Source organism: Centropristis striata, chromosome 21, assembly GCF_030273125.1.
Source record: "Centropristis striata isolate RG_2023a ecotype Rhode Island chromosome 21, C.striata_1.0, whole genome shotgun sequence".
Taxonomy (NCBI): domain Eukaryota; kingdom Metazoa; phylum Chordata; class Actinopteri; order Perciformes; family Serranidae; genus Centropristis; species Centropristis striata.
The window spans coordinates 11,319,267-11,342,800 of NC_081537.1; the positions used below are offsets into that span (position 1 = coordinate 11,319,267).

General features: G+C 39.2%; 1 protein-coding gene across 1 annotated transcript in view; it reads left to right on the plus strand.

The window, feature by feature from the left end:
- The window catches only part of rab11fip3 (RAB11 family interacting protein 3 (class II)), a 40,566-nt gene extending 17,364 nt beyond the window's left edge, over positions 1–23,202 (plus strand). The window contains exons 4-14 of the mRNA XM_059324325.1: positions 2,059–2,231; positions 7,921–8,121; positions 11,794–11,931; positions 13,319–13,354; positions 13,504–13,597; positions 14,472–14,716; positions 15,459–15,540; positions 15,663–15,800; positions 17,556–17,711; positions 17,804–17,944; positions 19,521–23,202. Of these exons, the coding sequence (XP_059180308.1) occupies positions 2,059–2,231; positions 7,921–8,121; positions 11,794–11,931; positions 13,319–13,354; positions 13,504–13,597; positions 14,472–14,716; positions 15,459–15,540; positions 15,663–15,800; positions 17,556–17,711; positions 17,804–17,944; positions 19,521–19,634 (1,518 nt within the window). The 3' untranslated portion in view covers positions 19,635–23,202. The remainder of the gene's footprint in view (positions 1–2,058; positions 2,232–7,920; positions 8,122–11,793; positions 11,932–13,318; positions 13,355–13,503; positions 13,598–14,471; positions 14,717–15,458; positions 15,541–15,662; positions 15,801–17,555; positions 17,712–17,803; positions 17,945–19,520) is intronic.
- Positions 23,203–23,534: the final 332 nt, after the last annotated feature.

Genomic DNA, 23,534 nt, shown 5'->3' on the forward strand with positions numbered 1-23,534 from the left:
ATTCCAGATGGATCTGAAAATAGCCTCAAACAATCCATAAAGTCCAGTGATTTATAAAGTCTCTTTGCTGTTTACTGGAACCTCTGCGTAGAGTTTTGGGGAAGTTTGTGTTTATGTTTGAAGTCGACGCCTCACCTGTGTCCATGGCCTTGGTTTTCCCCTCGAGTTTCTGGCAGAAAAGGGCTCCTCTTTCTCAATGGCTGCGCTGTTCTCGCCCTGTTTGCTTTCAAAACAGGCAAGGTGAGGCTGTTCAGCTGAGGCCTGGCACAAGAGAAAAGCAATGCCCCGTCCACCCCATGTTTTCCTTAATAAATATTTTCTGCCGTTGCTAACTTTCACATTTCCATCTCACATTTAGATTCTTAAAACAACAGTAATACAGATTAAACATTAAACTGTATTGTCATTTGGCACACAGTCAGACAGTTACGACATGTTGTTGTGATGTATAGCCCTCATTCGGTGTACAGTCTGCAACATGAAGAACATGGCTTAATGATTTATACTGTCACACTGGGCCAGGAAGGAAGTGAAGCTTCCAGGGGCCAGCAAAGATTAAACAGTTATTCAGCTGATGGTGTGGTGTTTTAACTCAGGACGGCCTTGATTGAGCATTACAGCTGACTTCTGCTACTCTTTGGACTTTGTCTCTGTCTCCTCCCCTCTGACCACCCAGTGGAGCTGAACGAGGTGTCACTGCACAGTATTTTTCCATTTTTTTCACTCTCAGCAAGGCAGCATTAGTTGCAGTTATTAGCTCTCATGGCAGGCCGGCTTTCCTGTCAGTGAGACCGGGCAGAGAGAATGGTTCTGGGCATGGTGGATAGCCCTCTGGGCCCTGCTTCTCCTAACACTGCATTTTTAATGGTACGTTATGCTCTCCAACATGACTCACCTGGCTGTATTATTGCTTCACAGCTCTGATACCTGATAATGTGTCTCTAGTTGTCACTAGCTTCAGATGCTGTTTTCTGGCATGTATCAGTGTATGGGTTTTGTATTGAGCATTTGGTATTTGTTTCTCAGAAAGCCTTAATCCTGCACATTTTGTTTGAACTTGTTGCTTGGAGGTGTTGATACAGCAGGTTTGGCTTGGAACAGCCATCTGAATCACAGCAGACTGTCTCTGAAGTCTGTTTATGCTCTGTGATGTGTTTGGTCGTTGGAGACGGTGCCTACTGGCTAGACCTGGAGATTCAAAATAGACCATCTTTGAAATGGCCATTATTTTTCACACTGTTTGATCAATCTATAGTTGTGCTGTCTGCAGTTTGCTTCACATAATTTGTAATAATCTAGATTTTCACTACAACATACGACTTTAACCATAACCAAACCCATAACCAGAAGTAATCAGAAAGCTTGTTTTTCCTTTTATTAATGCGTTTGCATGTGCAGTAGTGGACAAAAGTTTTTCTAGGTTTTCAGAAAATGGAGTATACACTGCGCAGAGCCCGACAGATATCAGTTGACTGATATTATCAATCGATATTGGCCTTTCAAATGTATATCGTTATCTGTGTATATGCCGTTTGATATATGCTGTTATGGAAACGTTTTTTGTACAATATATAATGCAGAATATGTTGCTTAATTGGCATGATTTAGAAATGTTGGCTATTAATTATTTTATTCTTTTTTTAAATAGTCAGCAATTGGCTGAAACTGAACAGTAATGATGTTTTTATTAAGCTATTTATTTTATTCCTATTTATTCTTTATTTTCTCAGCTCTTGTTTATAGAATTGGCTGACAATATAATACATTGTTTTTATAATATATAAAAATGTTAAATATTAATTATAAAGTTTTTTGTTGAGAAAGTAGCTCTCATTTGCAGAGTGGTGAAAAATCGGTGCATAAGCCACATAAAAAAAGTCTATTTTCATTCCAGCTCCAAAAATGTACTATATCCACCACCATATTGTTTATTGACAAATCCCCCCCCCCTCCCTAAAATCAGTATCGGCATCTGTCTCATATAATTTATATACATATAAATGTTTACTGCTTGATGGACATACTGTAATGTGGTTATTCTTTGTTCTATTTTTGCAGCAAAATGAGGTGACAGATAGTGCGTACCTGGGCTCCGAGAGCACCTACAGCGAGTGTGAAACCTTCACAGATGAGGACACGGGGGCCCTCGTACCGCCCGAGATGCACGAGGACGTGGAGACGGACAGCGGCATCGAAGCCACACTGCACGACCCCGAAGATGGCGGAAATAGGTCGGTAAAACTTTCACCTTCTGCCATATGCACAATGTCAACTTTGCCCAATAGGCTCATATTTCCTGGTCCTCTGCTTTGCGTTTGACTCTGAGAAGGCTAGTTTCGACCCTGAGTGACATCTGTAATACATCATCAAATGTAATCCACTTCATCCAGCGTCATAATGCTGTTTGCAATCGCTGCTGGCTGCAGAATGTACCGTAAATGTGTGTCAAATCTCCAGCTGAGGGTTAGCCCTGGTGTTGCCCTGTATGACCTTTCACACAGGTCACGTGGTTCGCGAGTCTTGCCCGCCCAGCGCTGGATCACTTGGGTTCTATTTGGGTCACCAGACAGGCAGATTAAACAGAGGCAATTGACAGCCACCACTTTACTGACCTTAAATTCCTCTAGATACACTAGTGGATAGCAAGTTGGGCAAACATACAGAATCTTCATCTTCTTCTGTGTTTGGTGTCTTCATTATTTTCAGTTAAATGCAGCTCCGCATGTGCTCCATTTATTCTCACAGACCGTTTGAGACACTTGATCAGCGAGGCCATTCATTGTTGAAGTTTTCTGTGTGTATGAAGAGGAAAGCTCATTTAGAGATAACTTGAAATGTGCATATTGTGAGCACAGGAGACCTTGAACGCAGAAAGCTAGAAAAGACCATTCTGAGTTAATCTTAGACACACATACTTTGTGCCAGCTGACAAGAGACTGCTCATCCTCGTGGAATTCTCAGTTAATGGCGTAAACTGTTCTTGATTACAATGAGTGAAATATTTTTGATGTTCACCGTTGGACTGCATGATGCGTTTGATGCGTTGATTGCAGGAACCACGTGGACTCTTTTCATAGTTTTGTCACAATGGTTTTGTCTGATGTTATCTGGCTTCGGATTGTGCTGGATTGGAGTTTAATTATTGTATCGCTTCTTATAATATTTATTCACTGGGGTCGGGTCACAGCAGGCTGAACATAGTGTTCCAGATGTCCCTCTCACCAGCAATAATTACAGCTCCATTTAATTCTACCATGTAAATAGATATATATAAAGCAGTACTCTAGTGAACTACATTTAATAAGAAAAGTAGTGAGTTAGTCTGGAGTAAAGGCTTTTCCCTACCATTACAAGCACCACCATTATAACACCCAAGCCGTTTTGGGCACCATCTAAGCCGTATTAATGTAAAATCAATGTAGAAAGCATCAAAACTAACTAAATTACTTTTCCTAGTTGGTCCTTAGTGAAATTCTCTAGCAAGTTTTGTTTTTAAGCTTTTAGTGGGTCATTTATTTATTATCTGCTCTAGCATTTCCACCTTCCTGTACACAGATTTGGTAATAATGATGGTGCAGAATTATGTGAAATTAATTCATTGTAAAACACAACATTTTCTATGGGGAGGACCCCCAGCCACCCCCACAACATGGGTGCAGCTAAGAGCCTGTTAACACTTGGTTTTAAAATGTGTATTGGGCGATCACATCACAAGTGGTCAGATGAGACACTTTTTTTTTCACATTCACGCTTTTTACACCTGTGTGTATCATGTCTCCAAGGCTGTCCAGTTGACACTTCCGCTAGAAGGTGAAATTGCTCCTAGTAAATTTATTACATTGGGTAACATCAAGAACTCGCTAGTCACTAGTTGTTATCTTGCTAACAATCCCCTCCTGAACGGCCCGGTAACGGTTTGAGCCATTAATTTTTCTTTGGACTGAATCTTCTGCTTCATTTTTTCAACCTTTTGGCGCTCTGTCATCAAAAGGACCACCACGCAGCCTGCACTGATAACGTATAATCCTGTTATGTCCTTGTCGGCGAAGCACCAGGACACATCGGTGTTTATACTACAAAATCTATGTGGTCACATGCGTCCTAGACCACCTCGTCAAGTGGTTTGAGTGATCCGATCACAATGTGTCTTGGACCCTGTTTCCACTTGTATTAAGCGCTGACCACTTCATCCGATCCCCCAAAACGCCTTTTTAAACCATGTGTAAGTCTCTTGCAAACCTGTGGAAAACACTGTAAAGAATTTTGCATCTTTATCCTGATTTGAATTAATCATTCTCTCTGATTGTTAGGCTGGTAGTTGTTTCAGATGAGGTGTATATGTCTGTACATGGATGTTCTTGTTGATATAGTATTTGGGGCAAACACTAAGGAGGAAGTGCAGACACTATCTGCTGACACTGTGACCCGTCTGTCCGGCTTGATGACTGCTCGGAGTGGTCTGCCTGACAGGGATGTGTTTGGACTTCCTATTCCATGATTGAGCCTTGAATTCCAGGAAGTGTTGAGTTAGCGCTTTTTTTAAAGTTGTTTTCCCTTTTTCTGTCTGTGGTGTAGGCTGATCTCATTCTCTCCCCTCCACTTATTCATACCCCGCTTTAAGCCCACTACTGACGGGAACTTCTATGACGGTTATATTCTCTCATTTCAAAATGTGGCAACTCATCGCCAACTTATCTCCCTGTTAATGGAGATAAGCTTGTATGAATAATATGTTTCTCATGCCCAACCTTTTACTGTTTTTTTCAAGTCATAAACTACTAAAACTGACTGTGAGTAACTGCAACAAAAAGCTCAGTAAGTAAACTGAGATTTTGTGATGTGTTAGCCCGGCTAACTCAGGGTAGCAGTATATGCGCTGGACTGGGGATTAAGAATCTAACAGGATTAGCCTCCCCCACCCTTCTCTGTCCTACCCGTGTCCCCACACACATTTGGCCCTCGGACAGTCAGCAGGACTTGTCTGCCGGCCGTTGCTTAGCCTCAAATCTGATTAACCCACTCGCAGTCCACCCTTTCTGGTACAGTCTCAGGTCTTATCGTTGGCGATGCTGCATCAGTCATGTGGCACTGATTGGCAGCAAATTAGACCCACAGACTTCTCAAAAGCAGACCCTTTTGTTCTCTCCACACAGGAGATTAGTTGTTTTTTATTTAAATCGGTGTAACCTGTGAAACTTCAGAATTCCACTCTGGTTGTCCGGTGTTTTGACCTCAGCTGCTCCACGGCTTTCACGCCAGGGCAGTCGAGGGCGTTTAAAGATGCGTTCTCTCTCCTCGCCGTCCCTCTATGCGAGGGACTTTACTATGGGGCCAAGTAGTAAAAGCCTGGGTAAAGGGTAAGTGACTCCAAAATTAGTTGTGTTACTATTTACAGGACATTGCTGCAGCTGAAACTGGTTTAAAGTACATTTTTGGTTAAAAGAGTGTTTGAATTGTCATCCGCTGAGTCCAGCTGCCTTTTCGTGTATGATTTTGTGTTTTCACACTGTAAATGAAGGCGATGTTTCAGCTTTGAGTTGGCCACATGAATGTCATTTGTCTTCTAAATGTGGAAAATAGGCTTTGTCATTGTGTGCTGAGAAGGCAAGCTTTTCTGCTGATTTGGACATCCTCGTCCTGTGGTGCTAAAGGCATCTAACATTTCCTGTTGGACAACAGGAAAGGCCAGCTTTTCAGCTTTCCTGTTGAATGAATTTCAAAAAGACTTTATTTACTGAAACTTCACACTTCACAGCAAAGAGTTCCAGATCCACCCAGTAGTTTTGTTCAATTGGTTAGATAACTAGTCAGTTACTGAAGTCACAGCCCTTTCTGTCAGCGCAGTTAAAACCCCTCTGAAGCTTGACATCAAACCACCAGAAGGTTCCTCTCATATGTCTCAAGTGTTCCCATCGTGGTTTTGCATTATCCATCAAGACACAAGACATTGTGCTTCAGCCAAAGCAGACGTTGGGATTAATGTGAATTAACAGATTACCTTCGAAGACAAGTGATCGTCGAACTTGTCCAGATTGCCGCTCTTCCTGGGGGAAGATTAATTGTACTCTTTTTGCATTTAGAGTAGGCTCTGGTCTTTTCCAGGCTACTGGGTCCAACACACCAACAACTAAGGCTGGGCAGTTTATTTACTCAATTACCAGGAAACCTGCTACATTGTGATAAATATAATAAAAAAGGATGTACAAAAGAATAAAACACATTTTAGTTAATTATGCATCCTTAAATTTTTGTTGAAAACCACAAATGTAATATTTTCTTTTTATTAAATGATTTCAGTAATAAACAAAATGAAGTGAAATGGCAACAACACAAGAAAAGTATGAGGAAATAACATGAAATAATTGTATTTATTATTTATTTTTAATTATTTATAACCAAATAATAATAATAACAAGGATAATTGTGGGAATGAAAAGCACAACAGAAGTAACAAAGGTAGCAAAGATAACATGAAGGTCCAAAAATAATAATAATAATAATAATAATAATAGAAGATAATAAATTATGAGTATACAACAGCATATTACAAGGTGTCATAAATAATCAATTAATAAAACTTAAGAATGTCTTACTGTATGTGAAAGATTATGTATCCTCAAATAATTTTTATTTAATTTCAGGAATAAACAAAATATTCTACATTGTGATAAATATCATTAACGAGATATGAAATTACCTTTATCGGGATAGAAGATTTAATTCACTCGGCTCTACCAACAACTAGTTATCCAGATACTATTGCTCAAGTACTAGTGGTGGAAAATAACCAAGTACATTTACTTAAGTTCAGTACGTAAGCACAATTTTTAGGTACATTTATTCTGTTTTATGTCAACTTTGTACTTAAACTCCTCCACTACATTTTATAGGGAAGATATTTAACTTTTTACTCCATGACATTTATTGTGAAGCTACAGTTCCCAAATACTTTTAATTTAAACATATAGCTAAATTATTATGGTTAGCTTCAAGTTGCCAACTTTAAAATGCTGATTACATATACATTACCAGTCAAAAGTTTGGATACTCTTTCTTATTCAATGTTTTTTATTTATTGTAGATTAATACTGAAGGCATTAAAACTAAAAAAATAAGTGTTAAACAAAACATAATATGTTCTATATTTTAGATTCTTCTAAGTAACCGCCATTTGCTTTGATTACAGCTTTGCACACTTCTGTTATTCTCTCAGTCAGATTCACGAGGTGATCACCTTGATGGTTTTCACTTAACCGGTGTGACTCGTCAAGAGTTCATTTGTGGAATTTCTTGCCATTTTAAAGTGTTCAAGACCATCAAAGCATAAATGTGGCTACTTTGAAGAATCTAAAATATAACACATTCTGGTTTGTTTGACACTTTTTTGTTTACTATATAATTCCATGTGTTTCCATTATAGTTCAGATTTTTTTCACATTAATCTACAATGTAGAAGATTTAAAAAAAATAAAGAAAACATATTGAACGAGAAGGTGTGTCCAAACTTTTGACTTTGACTGTACATTAATAAGTATTAATATTCCAAACATTTATGAAAATCAAACCGTTAGCACAACGCGTATGTCTATTTTGATACCAAGTAATTTTTTCTACTGATACTTGAGTTCTTTACATTGTTGTTATGCTACTTTTTACTTCAGTAAGAGATCGCTGTACTTTCTTCTCCAACATGTCATTTTTCTTGAATGAAGTCAAAAGATGGATCTTGTTTGGTTTGCCTCAGATTGTGGTTTTGTAAATGGATGCTTCTGTGGCTGTTTATACCCAGTCGGACATCCATTTTTATCCTGTCTAAACCTGACACATTCTCCTCTATTTCTGGCTCGGACCTAAAGTTAACTGCCCTGTTGTTGTATATACACACACTAACACAGTAATCTGTTTGTTTGTGCCCAACAGGTTTTCCCTGAACTCTGAGCACCATAACCACTCACTGGTGTCGGTCATCGGTGGAGAGGAGGAGCACTTTGAGGACTTTGGGGAAAGTAACACCTCAGAGTTGCTACTGGAGAGCAGCGTGGAGGGGACCGAGGGGGAGGGCGAGTCCCCTCTCGTGAAGCCACCTGAGCAGATCAATGGCTCCTCACTGCTCTCTCCCAGGTATGAGTTTGTCCCCCTACACAACTAAATCAGAGTGCCTCTAACTCTTGTATCTTGTATGAAACAATGTGGACATTATTACCTTTTATATACCTTTTTTTTTAACCAGGCTTTCTTTTTATCAAGCCTTCCTGATCAGAGGTGTGACGTTGTTGCATTCTCAGCTGTGTTGTTCAGGTTTAAAGCTACTATTTACAATCTTAGGAGAAAATGTTTCTTTTTCCACAAAGACACCAAGGTCAAATGGTGATAAGAGCTGTCTGGAGACGTCCTTCCCACACTTGTCTGCCCTCTTTTATGGGGAAGGGCGAAGATAAAGTGTCTACAAAGTTCATTCCATCTCTCTGACTTTTTCAAGATGTGGCTATAAGGCTAAATCCTGTTCTAAAACTGTGCCTTGTTTCATTTGCAACTAGGTAGTCTGATTAAACACTAACACACGTTTTAAGGTTGGCATCTGTTGATAAGCCTCCTGGGACAGAAGGGACAGGTTAGCAGTGTGACGTGTCTGACAAAAACGATAGTGCAGCCAAATTTTGCACACATACACACACACACACACACACACACACACTCCTCCTCTTTATGGCACCATTCATTTTCACTGAAGCCCCTGTTGGAGCTTTTTCCAACCCTCCTCCTCTGCTTTCATCAGAGACTAAAAACCGGATAATGCGTAATTCCCACTTGGGTGATATTTCAGTGACTTGCCTTTGCCAGGAAGCTCTCAACAGCTAACTGTCTAGTGTTTGTCGCCCATTGATGACACGGAAATAAGCAGCTTTTACTGAAATGGCACCAATAGAAATAATAGAGGTCCAGCCTTACAGTTGAATGAATGTTTTGAATCTCTTTGGTGTATTTTTTTTTGATACATCAAAGTAAAAAAGGATGTACAAAAGAATAAAACACATTTTAGTTAATTATGCATCCTTAAATTTTTGTTGAAAACCACAAATGTAATATTTTCTTTTTATTAAATGATTTCAGTAATAAACAAAATGAAGTGAAATGGCAACAGCACAAGAAAAGTATGAGGAAATAACATGAAATAATTGTATTTATTATTTATTTTTAATTATTTATAACCAAATAATAATAACCAGGATAATTGTGGGAATGAAAAGCACAACATAAGTAACAAAGGTAGCAAAGATAACATGAAGATCCAATAATAATAATAACTAGGACTGCAAGCAGTACTGAACGGGCCCTCGCAGAGTGGAGCCGTCGGGGGAGGGCACGTCGGGCGCGGCGATGTGGGCCCTGTCCCTATGCGTCCCAAATGGCGTGTCTCCTACCACTGTGCTTGGGGTAGGTGTAAAACATGTTACTTCCTGTAGCCAGCAGGGGGCGCTATGACTGTGTGTCAATATTGACACGTGGGTATGTTCTGGGCTGGACCCTAATCACGTGTGTGAAATTTGGGACAGATTGGACAATGTATGGTCAAGTTATACAGTCTCGTGTGTTATGGCGAGACGGCATATTTTGCCGCCATGCCACGCCCACATAGTGTGACCGTCGGTAAAGCTTTATACAACTTTTGATCCCAAAGGCCTTGTGATGGTACTGACCAAGTTTGAAGTCAATGGGATGAAATCTGTTGGAGGAGTTATGTAAAGTATGCAAGGTGGTCATGTGATGAAAGGGGGCGTGGATAAAAAATAAGGGGCGGGGCTTTATGAATTGTTGTTATATAGAAGTGTTAAGGGCTGGACTCTGATGAAGCATGAGAAGTTTGGAACAGATGGGACAAAGAATGGGAAAGTTATAACAATCTCGTGTTTTATGGCGAAACGCCATATTTTGCCGCCATGCCACGCCCACATAGTGTGACCGTCGGTAAAGATTTATACAACTTTTGATCCCAAAGGCCTTGTGATGGTACTGACCAAGTTTGAAGTCAATTGGATAAAATCTGTAGGAGGAGTTCGTTAAAGTATGCGACCTGGAAATGGCCAAAAACGATGACAAGTGCGATATTCAATACAAGATGGCCGACTTCCTGTACGTTTTCGGGTATGGGTTCTTGAGGCTTTTTGGTGCGTCTTCCCAGGATACACATATGTACCGACTTTCGTGTGTCTACGTGAAAAAAACCTATATTGTGAGGCTGTTTTGAAAATTTTGAGGGGGCGCTAGTGAGTCATTTTGCAAGGTCCATTGCCGCGAATACCAGAATACGTAAATTTCACATGAGATTTAGGTATATTCCAAATTTGGTGACTTTTTGAATATGATAAAGCCCCCAAAAAGGCAATTCATTTGGGAGAAGGAGAAAAATAATAATAGACGGACCAATTACAATAGGGTCCTTGCACCGTTAGTGCTCGGTCCCTAATAATAATAATAATAATAATAGAAGATAATAAATTATGAGTATACAACAGCATATTACAAGGTGTCATAAATAATCAATTAATAAAACTTAAGAATTTCTTACTGTATGTGAAAGATTATGTATCCTCAAATAATTTTTTATTTAATTTCAGGAATAAACAATATTAAGTAAAATTGCAATACCCCAAGAAAAACATTAACAAATGACAAATGACGTAATTTATAATAATTTATATTTATATTTTTTTTCATCTTAATTTCATTACTTGTAAGCAAATAAAAATAATAATAATAATAATAATAACAAGGAGAATTAAATAAATCATAATAATGAAAATTAATGCAAAACACATAATACATTATACAACAGCATATTACAAGGCGTCATAAATATTAAATTAATATAACTTAAGAATTGCATCCTGCATGTGAAAGATTACATGGTAGTGAAGTTGGTAGTTGTTCAGCTAAAAAAAAAAAAAAATTATACACACAAAAAAATAACTGCATCCCACAAACTTCACCCACTCAGTGCGGATGCGTCACCGTGCTTTGAGCCAATCATGCTCATTTGTTGGCACATGTAGCAGTGCTGCCTACACACACCCCCACATTTATCTATCTACATATCGCAGTGTTTGACTGCATGTACGCACTGTTGGGTTCCTACTGTTCCACAAAGACACATCACTGTCGGCATTATTTAACAAAGTTCTCCTTCACACTGTCTCAGTACAACAGGCGCATATGATCATCAAGTGACACTCACTCAGACTCGGCCACGCCGTGCTTTCTCATAAACAGGAACCTGTGCCAGCGTGTTGCATAATTCAGACCTGACTCGCTCCCTGAATGAACAATCAGCTGGCAGAGGCGATGTGAGGAGAGGGTACAGGCTCATAACAATGACACAATCAGCTGGGTGTTTCATTTATTTGCTCCAAAGGTGTTTTGATGTATTTGACTTACTTGTAACCATTCTGTAGGTTTCTTGAGGTCGAGGCAAGATGCCAAGGTTTTAATAGACAAGAATGTTTGTCAGCAGGGAAAGAAAATCTCATTAGCGCTGACGAGACATCGACGCATTCTTGAATGTTTTGTGTCCCCACACTAACCCAGAAAACAAATCACAGCCACACTGCAGACTGTTTCACGTCTCGCTGTATTCCTCTCCCACTGTATTCCTCAACACTTTTAAAACTCTCCCGTGGATTTCACTAACACCTCCTTCACCCCCTGAGAGGTGTTCCTGCCCCACCTCAGCGCCCCCTTCTTTGTCCGTCACTCACCACTTCCTCCTCCTCTTCCTCCCTGTTTTCCTCTCTCCAGTGCACCTGCTCCTCTCCCTGACTGCTTTCAGAGCTTCCTCAGGGAGGAGGCGCTGGACTTTTTCTGTAGCCAGTGTCACAAACAAATAAGTCGTCTCGAGGACCTCTCCACTCGCCTCAATTTCCTAGAGATGACTAGGTAACACGTCATTCACAACCCACTCCGGCTATCAGCTGTGTGAATGTGTTTGCAGTGCTGATTAGATGCGGTACCATGCATGTCCTCATCTTGTGTGCATGCTGTGTTGGACTAGCAACAACATGGTGTGTGCTATGTTTCAGATTGTACACTCACACACACATTCTGTTATTTTGTGCGTGTGTTTTAAGCCCACTGTCCCCAATCTCTTTTCATCCGCACCATCTTTTAATGTGTGACTTGCAGTGTTTAATATTCAACATTTATTGATGGAAAAACTCATTTTGGCATTTCAGTGGCTCCGACGCACTCCTCCATTGTTACAGTCTGTACAAATTATGATTTTTCACTCATGCATTATAAACATAAGCTTCGTAAATTGTAGATATATGAACAATTACCGCAGGTATCGCAGGTGAGTGGTGTGTATTTCAGTATGTTTTGCTCTTCATGTCATTGTCCTCATGCTTCATTTGAATTGATGCAGAATGACTGCTGTTAGTGGAGGAAAAGCTTTTCAAAGAACCTGCTTTTATCGGAACAGACTCGCTGATCCAGGATTACTGACCAGAAGCTGTATTACAGAAACTTAGTAATAAGTAAATCCTATTCAACCTGTTAAACAACTGAGGTTGCATTAGGACATCAATTCTCTAATCTGTATTTAGAAATCTATAAATGTCCCTATTTTGGGGTTTGTTCTAACTATTTTAGTTTCTGTACTGCTGTGTTCACACCAAACATGAAGTAAATGTTTTGCCCTGTGTAGATACCAACAGTGTTTCCTTCCATGGCGGAAATAACTACTTTTTCAATTGCTGCCATGCCTGGGTTTATAAACTCAAACAAAGCCCAAAATAAAAAGATTTTGCTGTGATTTTTAGTGCAATAAATGGATCAAAAGTATGCCAAAATGACTGCATCATGATTCTGATTTGTAAACAGTCAGAATTCATGCTTGCTCAGGTCTGTCCGCAAGATGACAAGTGAACAACTTTAAAATGCTTGTTTTCTGAATGGACTATTGCTCAATCAGGAGAATCTTAACACTGGTAGAAATTCCCTTTGTGTTTGGTGTGAACCCACCATAAGCCTATCACAGGTCAAAACTGATCCTAAATCAGCACTTTTTAGACACCGTTAATACATGCTGCTGTGTTTGTGTTAGATTGCTGTGATGTGTGAATATCTTGTAGCTTTAGTTTTAATGAAAACCAAGTGGTTGATTAGTAAAGAACCTCCTCAGTATGCCATTTTTGTGTATGGGACTCCTCTACTAGTAGAGACAGGGACGGGGGTTGGATAGGACGAATACCAGGAGATAGCGCTTTTTCCTTTATCCTTTTTCTCTTCCTGACCATTTTTCCTGCTCTCTTTCCCCATCCAGCGCTGGCAAAAGGCTGTCTAGCAAGAAAGTAGCAAGGTAAGCCAAACAGTTCAGATTTCAGTAGGCTAGGGTTCATACTTCGGTAGTGATTGTAATAGATGGTTTGTTTGGCATTCAAAAACAGCAGTTTGTCAAATGTGAAGTGGCTCTAGGGATTTATGATTTTTTTTCCTCTCCGTGTGCAGACACCTCCTCCAGAACAGCTCCATGACTCTGGACACCATGAGCGACTTGACGCGGGACATCCTGGAGCTCGCTGACAACGACATCACAGACAAGGTGAGAGTTTATCTGTCAGCAAGTTAACTGGTTATCTCTTCCAGCAACAGCTCATCTTTCACATCACATTAAAGTTTTCAAGGCAAGGCAAGTTTATTTGTATAGCACCTTTCAACAACAGGGCAATTCAAGTTGCTTTTCACAAATCATTAAAAGCATTTAAAAGAGACATATATAAAATTACATTCAAATATAAAATATAAGATTGAAAAGGAGCAGATAAAATATTTAGGAAAAAATATAAAAGTGCATTGGTAATTGTATTTATGTTTATAATATTTATATTTATATAGTAATTTTCAATATACATGTATAGTTATTTACAATGTAATATAAATTGTTATTAGTATATGTGTGTATATATATATATATATATATATATATTTGTTTATAATATTTGTATGTGACTATATTGATTATTCATATATATATGTATATAGATATAGAGACCTGTTAAGGGGTAGGATACAATACGTTTTTTTACTTCTTCCTACTCCCTTTCGAGCTTGCAGAAAGTGTCTGTTTTCTCAATTTTTTTTTTGTTGCTTTTTTTGTTGTTTTTTTACTTGCTTGCATGTTCGAAATAAAGACAATCAATCAATCAATCAATCAATCAATCAATCAATCAATCATTCCAATATAAAATTAAAAAATTGAAAGCGAGGTGATAAAATATATATTTTTTAAATATCAAATTCTCTACTCATATCGCTAAACGAGAGGAGTCCCTTAATCTATTCTCTACTCATATCGCTTTTACCTAATGCAGTAAATGTTAAAGGAAGAACAAACATTTCATATTGGCAGTTAAACAATTTACTTACAATACAATACATTTTTATGTCACTAAGCTTTAAATATGCACTTTTCCCAGGTGCTTTTACTCGAGCGCCGAGTTGCAGAGCTGGAAAAAGAGTCGGAGGCGTCGGGGGAGCAGCATTCACGGCTGCGCCAGGAGAACCTTCACCTGGTGCACAGAGCCAACGCCCTGGAGGAGCAGCTGAAGGAGCAGGAGCTCCACGCCGACGAGAAACTGCAGCAGGAGACCCGGCGTCACAAGGAGGCTCTGGTTAAACTGGAGAGGGAGAGGGGGCTGGAGCTGGAGAACCTGCAGGCCAGGTGAGCAGAGAAGTTGGTTGGTTTTAAAATCTTTGGTGGCAAAAAAAATCTAAACATTTATTTACTGTGCAACGGATTGATTTATATACTGTATGTTATTGTGATGAGTAAAAAATGCCTATAAAGAACGTAAAAATCTACAGGTGCATCTCAAGTATTGAATACATATAGATGGACATACTTTTCAGAGGCCAACATTTCCATATTAAACATACTTTTCAAAATTGGTGTTTTGTAATATATAAAAAAATTGAGACACTGAATTTTAGGTCTTCATAAAATGTAAGCCATAATCATTATAATTAGAATAAATTAAATAAATTAATTGTTTCATTGTGTGTGTAATGGATCTGTATAATGTGTTATTTCCACTTTGTGAATTGAGTTACTGACATAAATAAACTTTCCTATGATATTCTAATTTATTGAGATGCACCTCTTTAGATGTTTGTGATACTTTATGATCATTTTAAATGGATGGTTATGACAAAATTTGTCAGTGTTAATAGACTGAGAAGTTTCTACTGTTTCACGTGTTTACTGTTTTGGATTAAATTGCATTTTAGAAACACATTTGTTTATTGTGAGGCCAGCGTTTGACATATTGTTTGTTAAAGCTATAATGGATCTACACTGCCACCCTCTGGCACAAATCTGCCACTGATTTTCACTTATTTCACTGTTGTGTAGTATCTGTTGTTACTTTGTGGGTTTCTGATGTGGGTTTGTGTTTGTTTCTCAGGCTGCAGCAGATGGACGAGGAGAACAGTGAGCTGAGGTCCTGTGTTCCTTGTCTTCGAGCAAACATCGAGAGACTAGAGGAGGTGAGAGCAACAGTATCTCCTCTCCCGGGTTGTTTAATTGCTTTCATCGATCCTTATCTCATCCGTCTTAATACTCTTCGCCCTCACCTTTTGATTTATTTTTTTTTGGTACAATTTTCCAGGAGAAGAGGAAGCTGCAGGATGAGACAGAAGTCACGTCCGACAGACTGCAGGAGGAGACGGAGTCCCGTAGGAAGATGTCTGACAAGCTGAGCCACGAGCGCCACCAGAGTCAGAAGGAGAAGGAGTGCACTCAGGAGGTGGGACTGGTTTCTCTCTGTACAAACTATTACAGTACAGCATAGAGTTTGACAGCATCCCTGCCATGTGTCAGATGCAAGGTTGTAATAGTTTTGGATTTTTCATTAGTTTTAGTTTTAATTTCGTTGTCAATTTTTGTTTTCAAATTCAGTTAGTTTTAATTTGTTTTAGAGTGAGTTTGCTAGTTTTGATTAGTTTTATTTTTTGGAAAATGCTTAGTTTTAGTTTAGTTTTTATTAGTTTTAGTTTTTTGTAATGGGGTATTTGTTGGGTGCCAGATTCAATAAGGTCACAATAAATGTTTCCTTTATTTCCTTTGTCTTATCCATCTCAGCCCCAATGAATTTACTAAGTCATAAAACCAGATAGATGAAATAGATTTCATATCAACCAAAAAGGTTTATGTATGAAAAAAGTTGTCAAAGACGAAAACTAAGGACATTAGTTTTAGTTAGTTTTGTAACCACACAATACAGTTTCAGTTAGTTATCGTTTTTTATTTCAGTTAACGAAAATGTTTTTTCAATTCTAGTTTTCGTTATTTCGTTAGTTTTCGTTAACTATAATAACCTTGGTCAGATGTTCCTGTCTGAATTAATTAAGAGTTTTTGCCCAACACCCCTCATTTTATAACATTCCTGATAACTTTACTGAGTGAAAAGCTGATGATACGTCTGGCATCTTGACATGAAGCGGTTTCTCATTTAAAAACAGTCAATCTAATGAACCCATTAAGACTTGCCTAGAAAAACACCCTCTAAAACCTCAGCATTGTTTCAAAACCACCTCCCAAAACCGGAGGGTTTAGGGAAAATCTGCACAGAAAGTTGTTTCCTAAATAATTCATTTCTCAGCCTCTGTAGCAGATAGAAATCTGAAATAAAAAAACATCTGAAAACTTAAACACTTGCCTTTAACTGTAAATCATTGCCTTTGCCCAGAATTGCATTTAAATTTTTTACAACATCAATAAACAACAACAAAAAAATAATGAAAGATTTATTACAGTGTCTCAGCAAAAAAAAAAAGTGTGAGCCATATTTTCAATAAAACAAACTTAGTGCAACAACTATATCCTAGTTTGTTCTCAGTGTATGCAGTTAGTGTAAGCCATAATCCTACTGTAACTACAGATGTAAACTACAGGTCTGTAGGCATATTATAGTCTGGGTCATCGTCAGATTTATTGTCAATAACCTTGAAGTCAGCTTCTGTGCTGCTCCCCTCGTCCATCACTGTCTGCCATAGATGTGAATGAATGCATGTTTTGGATGGTCTCGTCACTGTTCAATATTATTTTCACATTCTTCCATGTGGGGGAGCGGAATAATTTTTTGTTTTGTTTATTCCCCTTTCGCCTTCCACACATGTATTTCAACTAATCCTGTTCCATTTAATTGGTTTTGTGTGTTAAAAACGGCCAAATCATCCAAAACAAATAGACGTCTCTCCCGGTCTTAAAGGTATATACATGCAAACGTTGCATCCGGTCTAAATGGGTTAGCATAGACAACATGTCTTTTAATATCACCCAACCTCATACTTTGTTTTTACTTTGCTCAACTCCACTGTTAAAACACTGGCAAAACCAGCACATTAGATTGGTTAGGGAACAATCGAATCCCCCTCCTCAGTGGATATCAGTTAGAGTGAAGGCAATGTCACACTGAAGATGCAAATGGGTTTAATGAGTTGATTACACTGTCTGATATCAGGAAGCTAACTGATGCCTCTTGATTTGTTTTTTACCTCAGCTCATTGAAGACTTGCGTAAACAGCTGGAGCACCTACAGCTCTACAAGCTGGAGGCCGAAGCAAAGCGAGGGCGCACGCCCGGCGCGGGGCTGCAGGAGTACCAGACCCGAACCCGCGAAGCCGAGCTGGAGCAGGAGATCAAACGGCTGAAACAGGTAGCACCCACATTCTGAGCATCTACAATCTATAACTGTTAGGTTTTAGGATCTGCTGTTTTTTTAATAACGTGTTACATTCACCTCTCCAGGACAACCGCAGCCTGAAGGAGCAGAACGACGAGTTAAACGGCCAGATCATCAACCTGAGCATTCAGGGAGCCAAGAACCTGATGTCGGCTTCCTTCTCTGACTCCCTGGCAGCCGAGATCAACAACGTGTCTCGTGTAGAGGTAGGTCTGAATAACAGGAAAGAAGTCGTGAAAAATATCAAGTCAAGTCAAGTCAACTTTATTTATCAATGCTGCAATATGTGCAAGACATACAGAGAATTGAAATTGTTTTCCCCCTTATCCCCGGTGCAAACAGCAATGAACATGAAATATATAAATATAAAATATAAGTAAAAGATATAAAATATAAATGTAAAAACATATATACAAGCAAGAAGACATTAACGAAAAGACAGTCAAATCTGGGAGATGTAAATAGTACAAATAGTATGACGGTAATATGACGGTATGAACAGATTAATGGTATTAATATGGTGAATAGTATCACTATGGCAATATGGCACAGTATAAACAGAATTTATCAGTATAAATATAAATATGGCAGTATAAACAGTATTTACAGTATAGACAGTGAGGTCTATCAAAAAATACAAGATGTATACAGTGTAGAACAGTCGGTGTACAACATTTGACTGTACACAGTGCAATTTGGTTTGCAAGATTTTTTAGAGTTTGTACAAGGGGGTGGTGCCATTTGGGCCGGGGGGGGGTCAATTTTCAGAGTATGTGGGGGCAGTTCTGGGAGGGAATTCAGCATCCTGATGGCCCCTTTAAGCAAGCATTTGCCGTGTTTCCACTACAGTCGAATACCCGGAATGAGGCCGGTGTCACTCGCCAAAACAATCCTAATTTGAATATGAGTTGAGATCCATCGTTTGACTTTTTTTGGCCCTGTCGAAGAGCAGGGCTGTTTTTCTCCCCTGAAAAAAGCCTAATTGCTGATTGGATAGAACGCTAAGCAGGATGCAACGTAGTACTTGACACCACAACAACATGTACCATTTGTAAAAGCCGGCGAAGTGGCGAGTAGTCACAAGTGACAATAAACATAGGCCCCTTCATTGTGTGGTCCTGCAAATCCCCGTTATATTGCTGGAAGGATCTGTGCCAGCTCTTTGCCTTCCGGCGTTCGTAGCGATCCTGCAAAGGCAGGATTTTCTGCCCTTTCATAGTGCAGTCCGGCGTCGCAGAACGAGGTACACAGTAGCACAGTGCTAATAGGCTAACAGTTAGCTCTGTGTGTGCTGCTGCTGCAAGAGGTGTTCACTTAGTGATCTCTGTGTGTTTACAACAAGCACCGGACACTCTGTGCACAGTTAGCGATACCTGGTTAATTCACGATCAGCGGCGGACACTTTGTGTACAGTTAGCATGCCCGTTTGTTTATGATCAGCGGAGACGCTGTGCATAATTAGCCATGCTGGTTTGTTTATGATCAGCTGCTGACGTTGTGCACAGTTAGCAACGGCGGCCACAGTTGCGTCTCCCTTGATAAATCCGTCGAGTATGTGAGGTCACGGTCAAAACTGTCACTAAGTGATGACGCGACATTCAAAAACCATACGTCACCTCCGGAGTCTTGTAAATGCCTCTGGGGCCTTTTTTTGTAATGGTGACACGCAGAGTGAGCGGCCATTTGAGAGGGCGTGGCCTGAGACTTTCCCCTCATGGAAACACGGCTATTATTCTGTGAAATCACCTGTCTCTTAACTGACTTTTATTTCTTTGTTTCTAGTTGATGGAGGCTGTCCACAAACAGGAGGAGATCAACTACAGGCTCCAGGACTACATCGACAAAATCATCGTGGCCATCATGGAATGCAACCCCTCCATCCTAGAGGTCAAATAGACTCACGCAGCCAGACGGCCACGCACAGTGACTCCTCAGGCTGTTATATATCGGAGACTTGGCTGAAAGATAAAACTACCAAGAAAGGATGAAAAAAATATTTGGACATCATTTTGGTAGGAAAACAACAACGATGCACTCAACTCATCCAAACACCCCCAGCAGAAAAAGGAGAATTACTAAGAAGTCCACGAGTGAAAATAAGCAATTTTCATTTGGATATCCCTCGAGGTTTGTGCTTATTTGTGAGCGTATGTGAGCACTTGGGTTCTGGTGACCTCCATGCATTTGGCTAGAGGGACCCTTGTTGAGTGAGTGAATGTGTAAATGTGTGCAAGAGGTCAGTATCATATAAAGAGTAGTCAATCCTTCCCAAATAACAAAGTGTCAATATTTGATTGAGCTAAAAAAAAAAAAAAAAGACAATTCTACAGTACCGAAAGGCCTTAAATGAAAGGTGATCCAAGTATTCATTCATTCTGCATGCCATACATACATGCCTCAGTTCAGTCAGGGAAGGGTTGCCTGGGATGGTGGTTGTATGGGGGCTGAATCAAAGCCGTATGAAGCCCTGGGCAGGAGATCGGAGCAGCAGTTTCCTCTTTTTAATGAGTCTTTAATGTATTTAAAGCTTGCGGTGCTGCCAACCAGTCCTTGTAACAGCGTGTTCTGTCCTTTAACCAACTGTCTTTCCAGTGAACCCAAGTGAGGGACGTTTCTGTAAGGTCGGGAAGGAGAAATGCCCTGAGGGTTTTGTGTGCGTGTGTGTGTGTTTGTGTGAGTGTTGTTTTTCTTTGCGCAGTGTTACTTTAAGGTTTTGAAAAAGCTTGGTGACACTAGCGAGTAATATAAGCTTCCTTGTCCCAAATGAAGGAACTGGGTGGGTTATATTTTTGCTTCATCTCATTTGTTGTTTTACAATGAAACAGGGTCCCGGAGCTCAGGTGGGCTGGGAAAAAAAGACTACATTTCCCATCATTCCCTGGCACAAAAATCTAATTTCTCAAACTAATTTCACTAAGTGTAGACGGGGTACTGTTATTGACGAAATATAACCTGCTTTTACTGACACGTTCACTTCAGACACTTGAACCAAGCATGAAGGGAAACTAATGAGGGATTATGGGAATTGTAGTGTAGTTTCTTTTTATTTTATTGTTTGAGTACAACCCACCTGACTCCAGTGTTCTCTTGCTGAGTGAAAGTAACGGGGAGCAAGCTTATCCAGGTAACCAACCTTTTTTTTTTTTTTTTTGCTGCACAAGTGATTTATTGTCTGCAAAAATGCTGATATTTGACCAGTTGTATGTGAATAATCAAATGGTTGTACTTTGCACTAAGTTTTGTTTTGATTTCATTATTGTTTTGTCGATAGAAAAAAAGACGTTTATTGTGAAGGGATCAAATCAAAAATGAAGATGGGGATTTGTCGCTACTGCACACTAATTTCAATGTCAAATTGGAAATATTCAAGAATACTACAGAAATGTTTGCAAGATGAGTTTAATTTTCAGTTACATATTGTTTTTTCAGCCATTGGGAATTTTTTTTGGCTGTCTATCGACCAGCTTTATCGTTTTCCAGACCAGTTATGATGCTGAAGAGACGTGGCAGACTTTGGTAGCAATAATGCTCGGCGAGAAAGTGGACAATGGTGGAGGGCAGATGAAGCGATCCTGCTCTTTATTTCCTCTGCTGAAGCACCATCTGCTTTTTCAAGGACTGATTTCGGACTGCTTATTAGTACAGTGCAGCCATCACTTTTTTGGACTCTGGACATAAGATACCTACCAGACATCTTAACGGATTTCTAGCTGAAAGGTAGTCGAGAATGTTGTTTTTGTCCAAACAGCATGGCGTTTTTGCACCAATATGCTAAAAAGGAGTTCCTATTTTTCACCCTGTTTCACCTCTACGTCACTGCTCTTCTTCACCTGCCACTCCATGGGGGAAAAATGGCCTTGGATGTAAATGACTTGTACATGTAAAGTTTTTTCTACACTCATTCTAGATTCTAGGTATTTTTATAGTCGGAAGAAAAGAACATTTCTTCTTGTTGTCTTATGCTGAGAGACAGCTGCCTGTATTCTTCTCTAGCATGTAGCGTGTACAGTATCAGTTTTCTTTTTTTTTTTCTTTTTTTTTCCTCGTTTGAAATCACATGCAGATATTTATTCATCATTTGACACAACTTACACTCTGTGATCTGTTCTGCTGAATATATCTTTGTACAATTTTTTGAATTCACAAGGGGATTTATGAATGAATCTTTGGGAGAATATATCAAATGAAGAGAGAAAAAGTGTTTGGGTGACTCACAAGCTTGAACGTGACTCCGACCGCTCGGTGCGGTCATTTGTCGAGGTCGTGGCGCTCTTCCATTACGCTGACGTTGCTGTGACCTCCTCAGGGTCGTGATTTTTAGACATTATGGCACAGTCTGCAGTCTCTACTGTTGTCTTCGGAGTCAGATCCTGCATGGAAACACCGACTTTTATTGTATATCTCTGATTCAGTCGTTTGACCTACGTTTTGACTGACACATCATATGCTATAATTTCCATTAGTGGAGTTGTGAGACCTCACAAATGTCAACACACCTAAAACCTCATATCAAGGCTTTGCTGAGTCCAGCTTCCTGCCTTTTAGTGTAACGGGAGGTTTGCCCCAACAGATTTTATTCTTTCTGAATCCTTTTTTTTGCATTACAAACAGGAAATGGGACGACACTTGAACACAGCAGGCAATGCTACACTTAATTCTTTCCCTGCTTCATGTTTTGACAGATAGTTTAGGCACTAACAAGACCGGCACAGGCAGTGAGACCACAGAGCTGACTAAACATTCCCTTTTAGCAGAGCTGAAAGTGACTGCACTTTAACCACCAAATTTCTCCATTTTAACCGCTTTCAAAAATGACCAAAGACCGATGTTTCGACTCAAACTGATCATTTTATCTATCAGGGTCCATGATCTTTTTGGTAACATTTCCTGTTGTGATAAATCAACAAACAACTGGCCTGCTAGTCTAAACACTGTGCCTCTGTGTCTCAAACTTTGCCTCTAAACTAACCTGATGATGAGCCCTGGGGAAAGCACTGACCATGTGACTGTCAGTTTGTTAAATTATAATGATGAGAACCTAAACTGTAAATATAAATTGTCATTTTTGTGAACTCTCTCTCTCTCTCTCTCTCTCTCTCTCTCTCTCTCTCTCTCTCTCTCTCTCTCTCTCTCTCGCTCACTTCCAGTGTCCAAAGAAAGTTTGCTCAAGGCACAAACATCACTACTTGAGTAGTGCATGGCTTGCCATTATGTGACATGGAAAGATTAAAAAAGAGAATATTGTAGAAAAGAGAAATTGTAAAAGTTAAATTTATGCCTATTTTCGAAGATAAATGTATAAATTATAACAGTATTGGTTACAGCTGTATATTATTTTTGAAGATCCCCAAATGATCTACTCCTAATTGTTACTGGGGAAATATAATTTCTGTCATTGTAAAAAGAGAAAAATTTAAAGGTAAGCAGTGGAAGTAAGATTAGAAAAATAAATGGAATAAAACGACGCTGTGTTTGGTTGCCTCATTTGTTGCATGTTTTTACATTGTACTATGTTCGCATGTAGTTATAGATTCTGGTGGCAGAAAGTAGGTTTAATTTTAACCTTCATACTGTTTACGCTGTTTATTTGACAGAGGTAAGTAACAGTAGCATACATTCTCACATGGTACTAACACACTATAGATAGAGAGATCAGGGAAATTCAGGAAGAAAAACTGCCAGAAGAAATAAATTAATTACTTATGTACATTTATATTTGTTTTAATTAATTAATTAATTACCATATTTATTTTATTTCCTATTTCCTTTTTATCTATTTAAAATTATTTTTTGTAT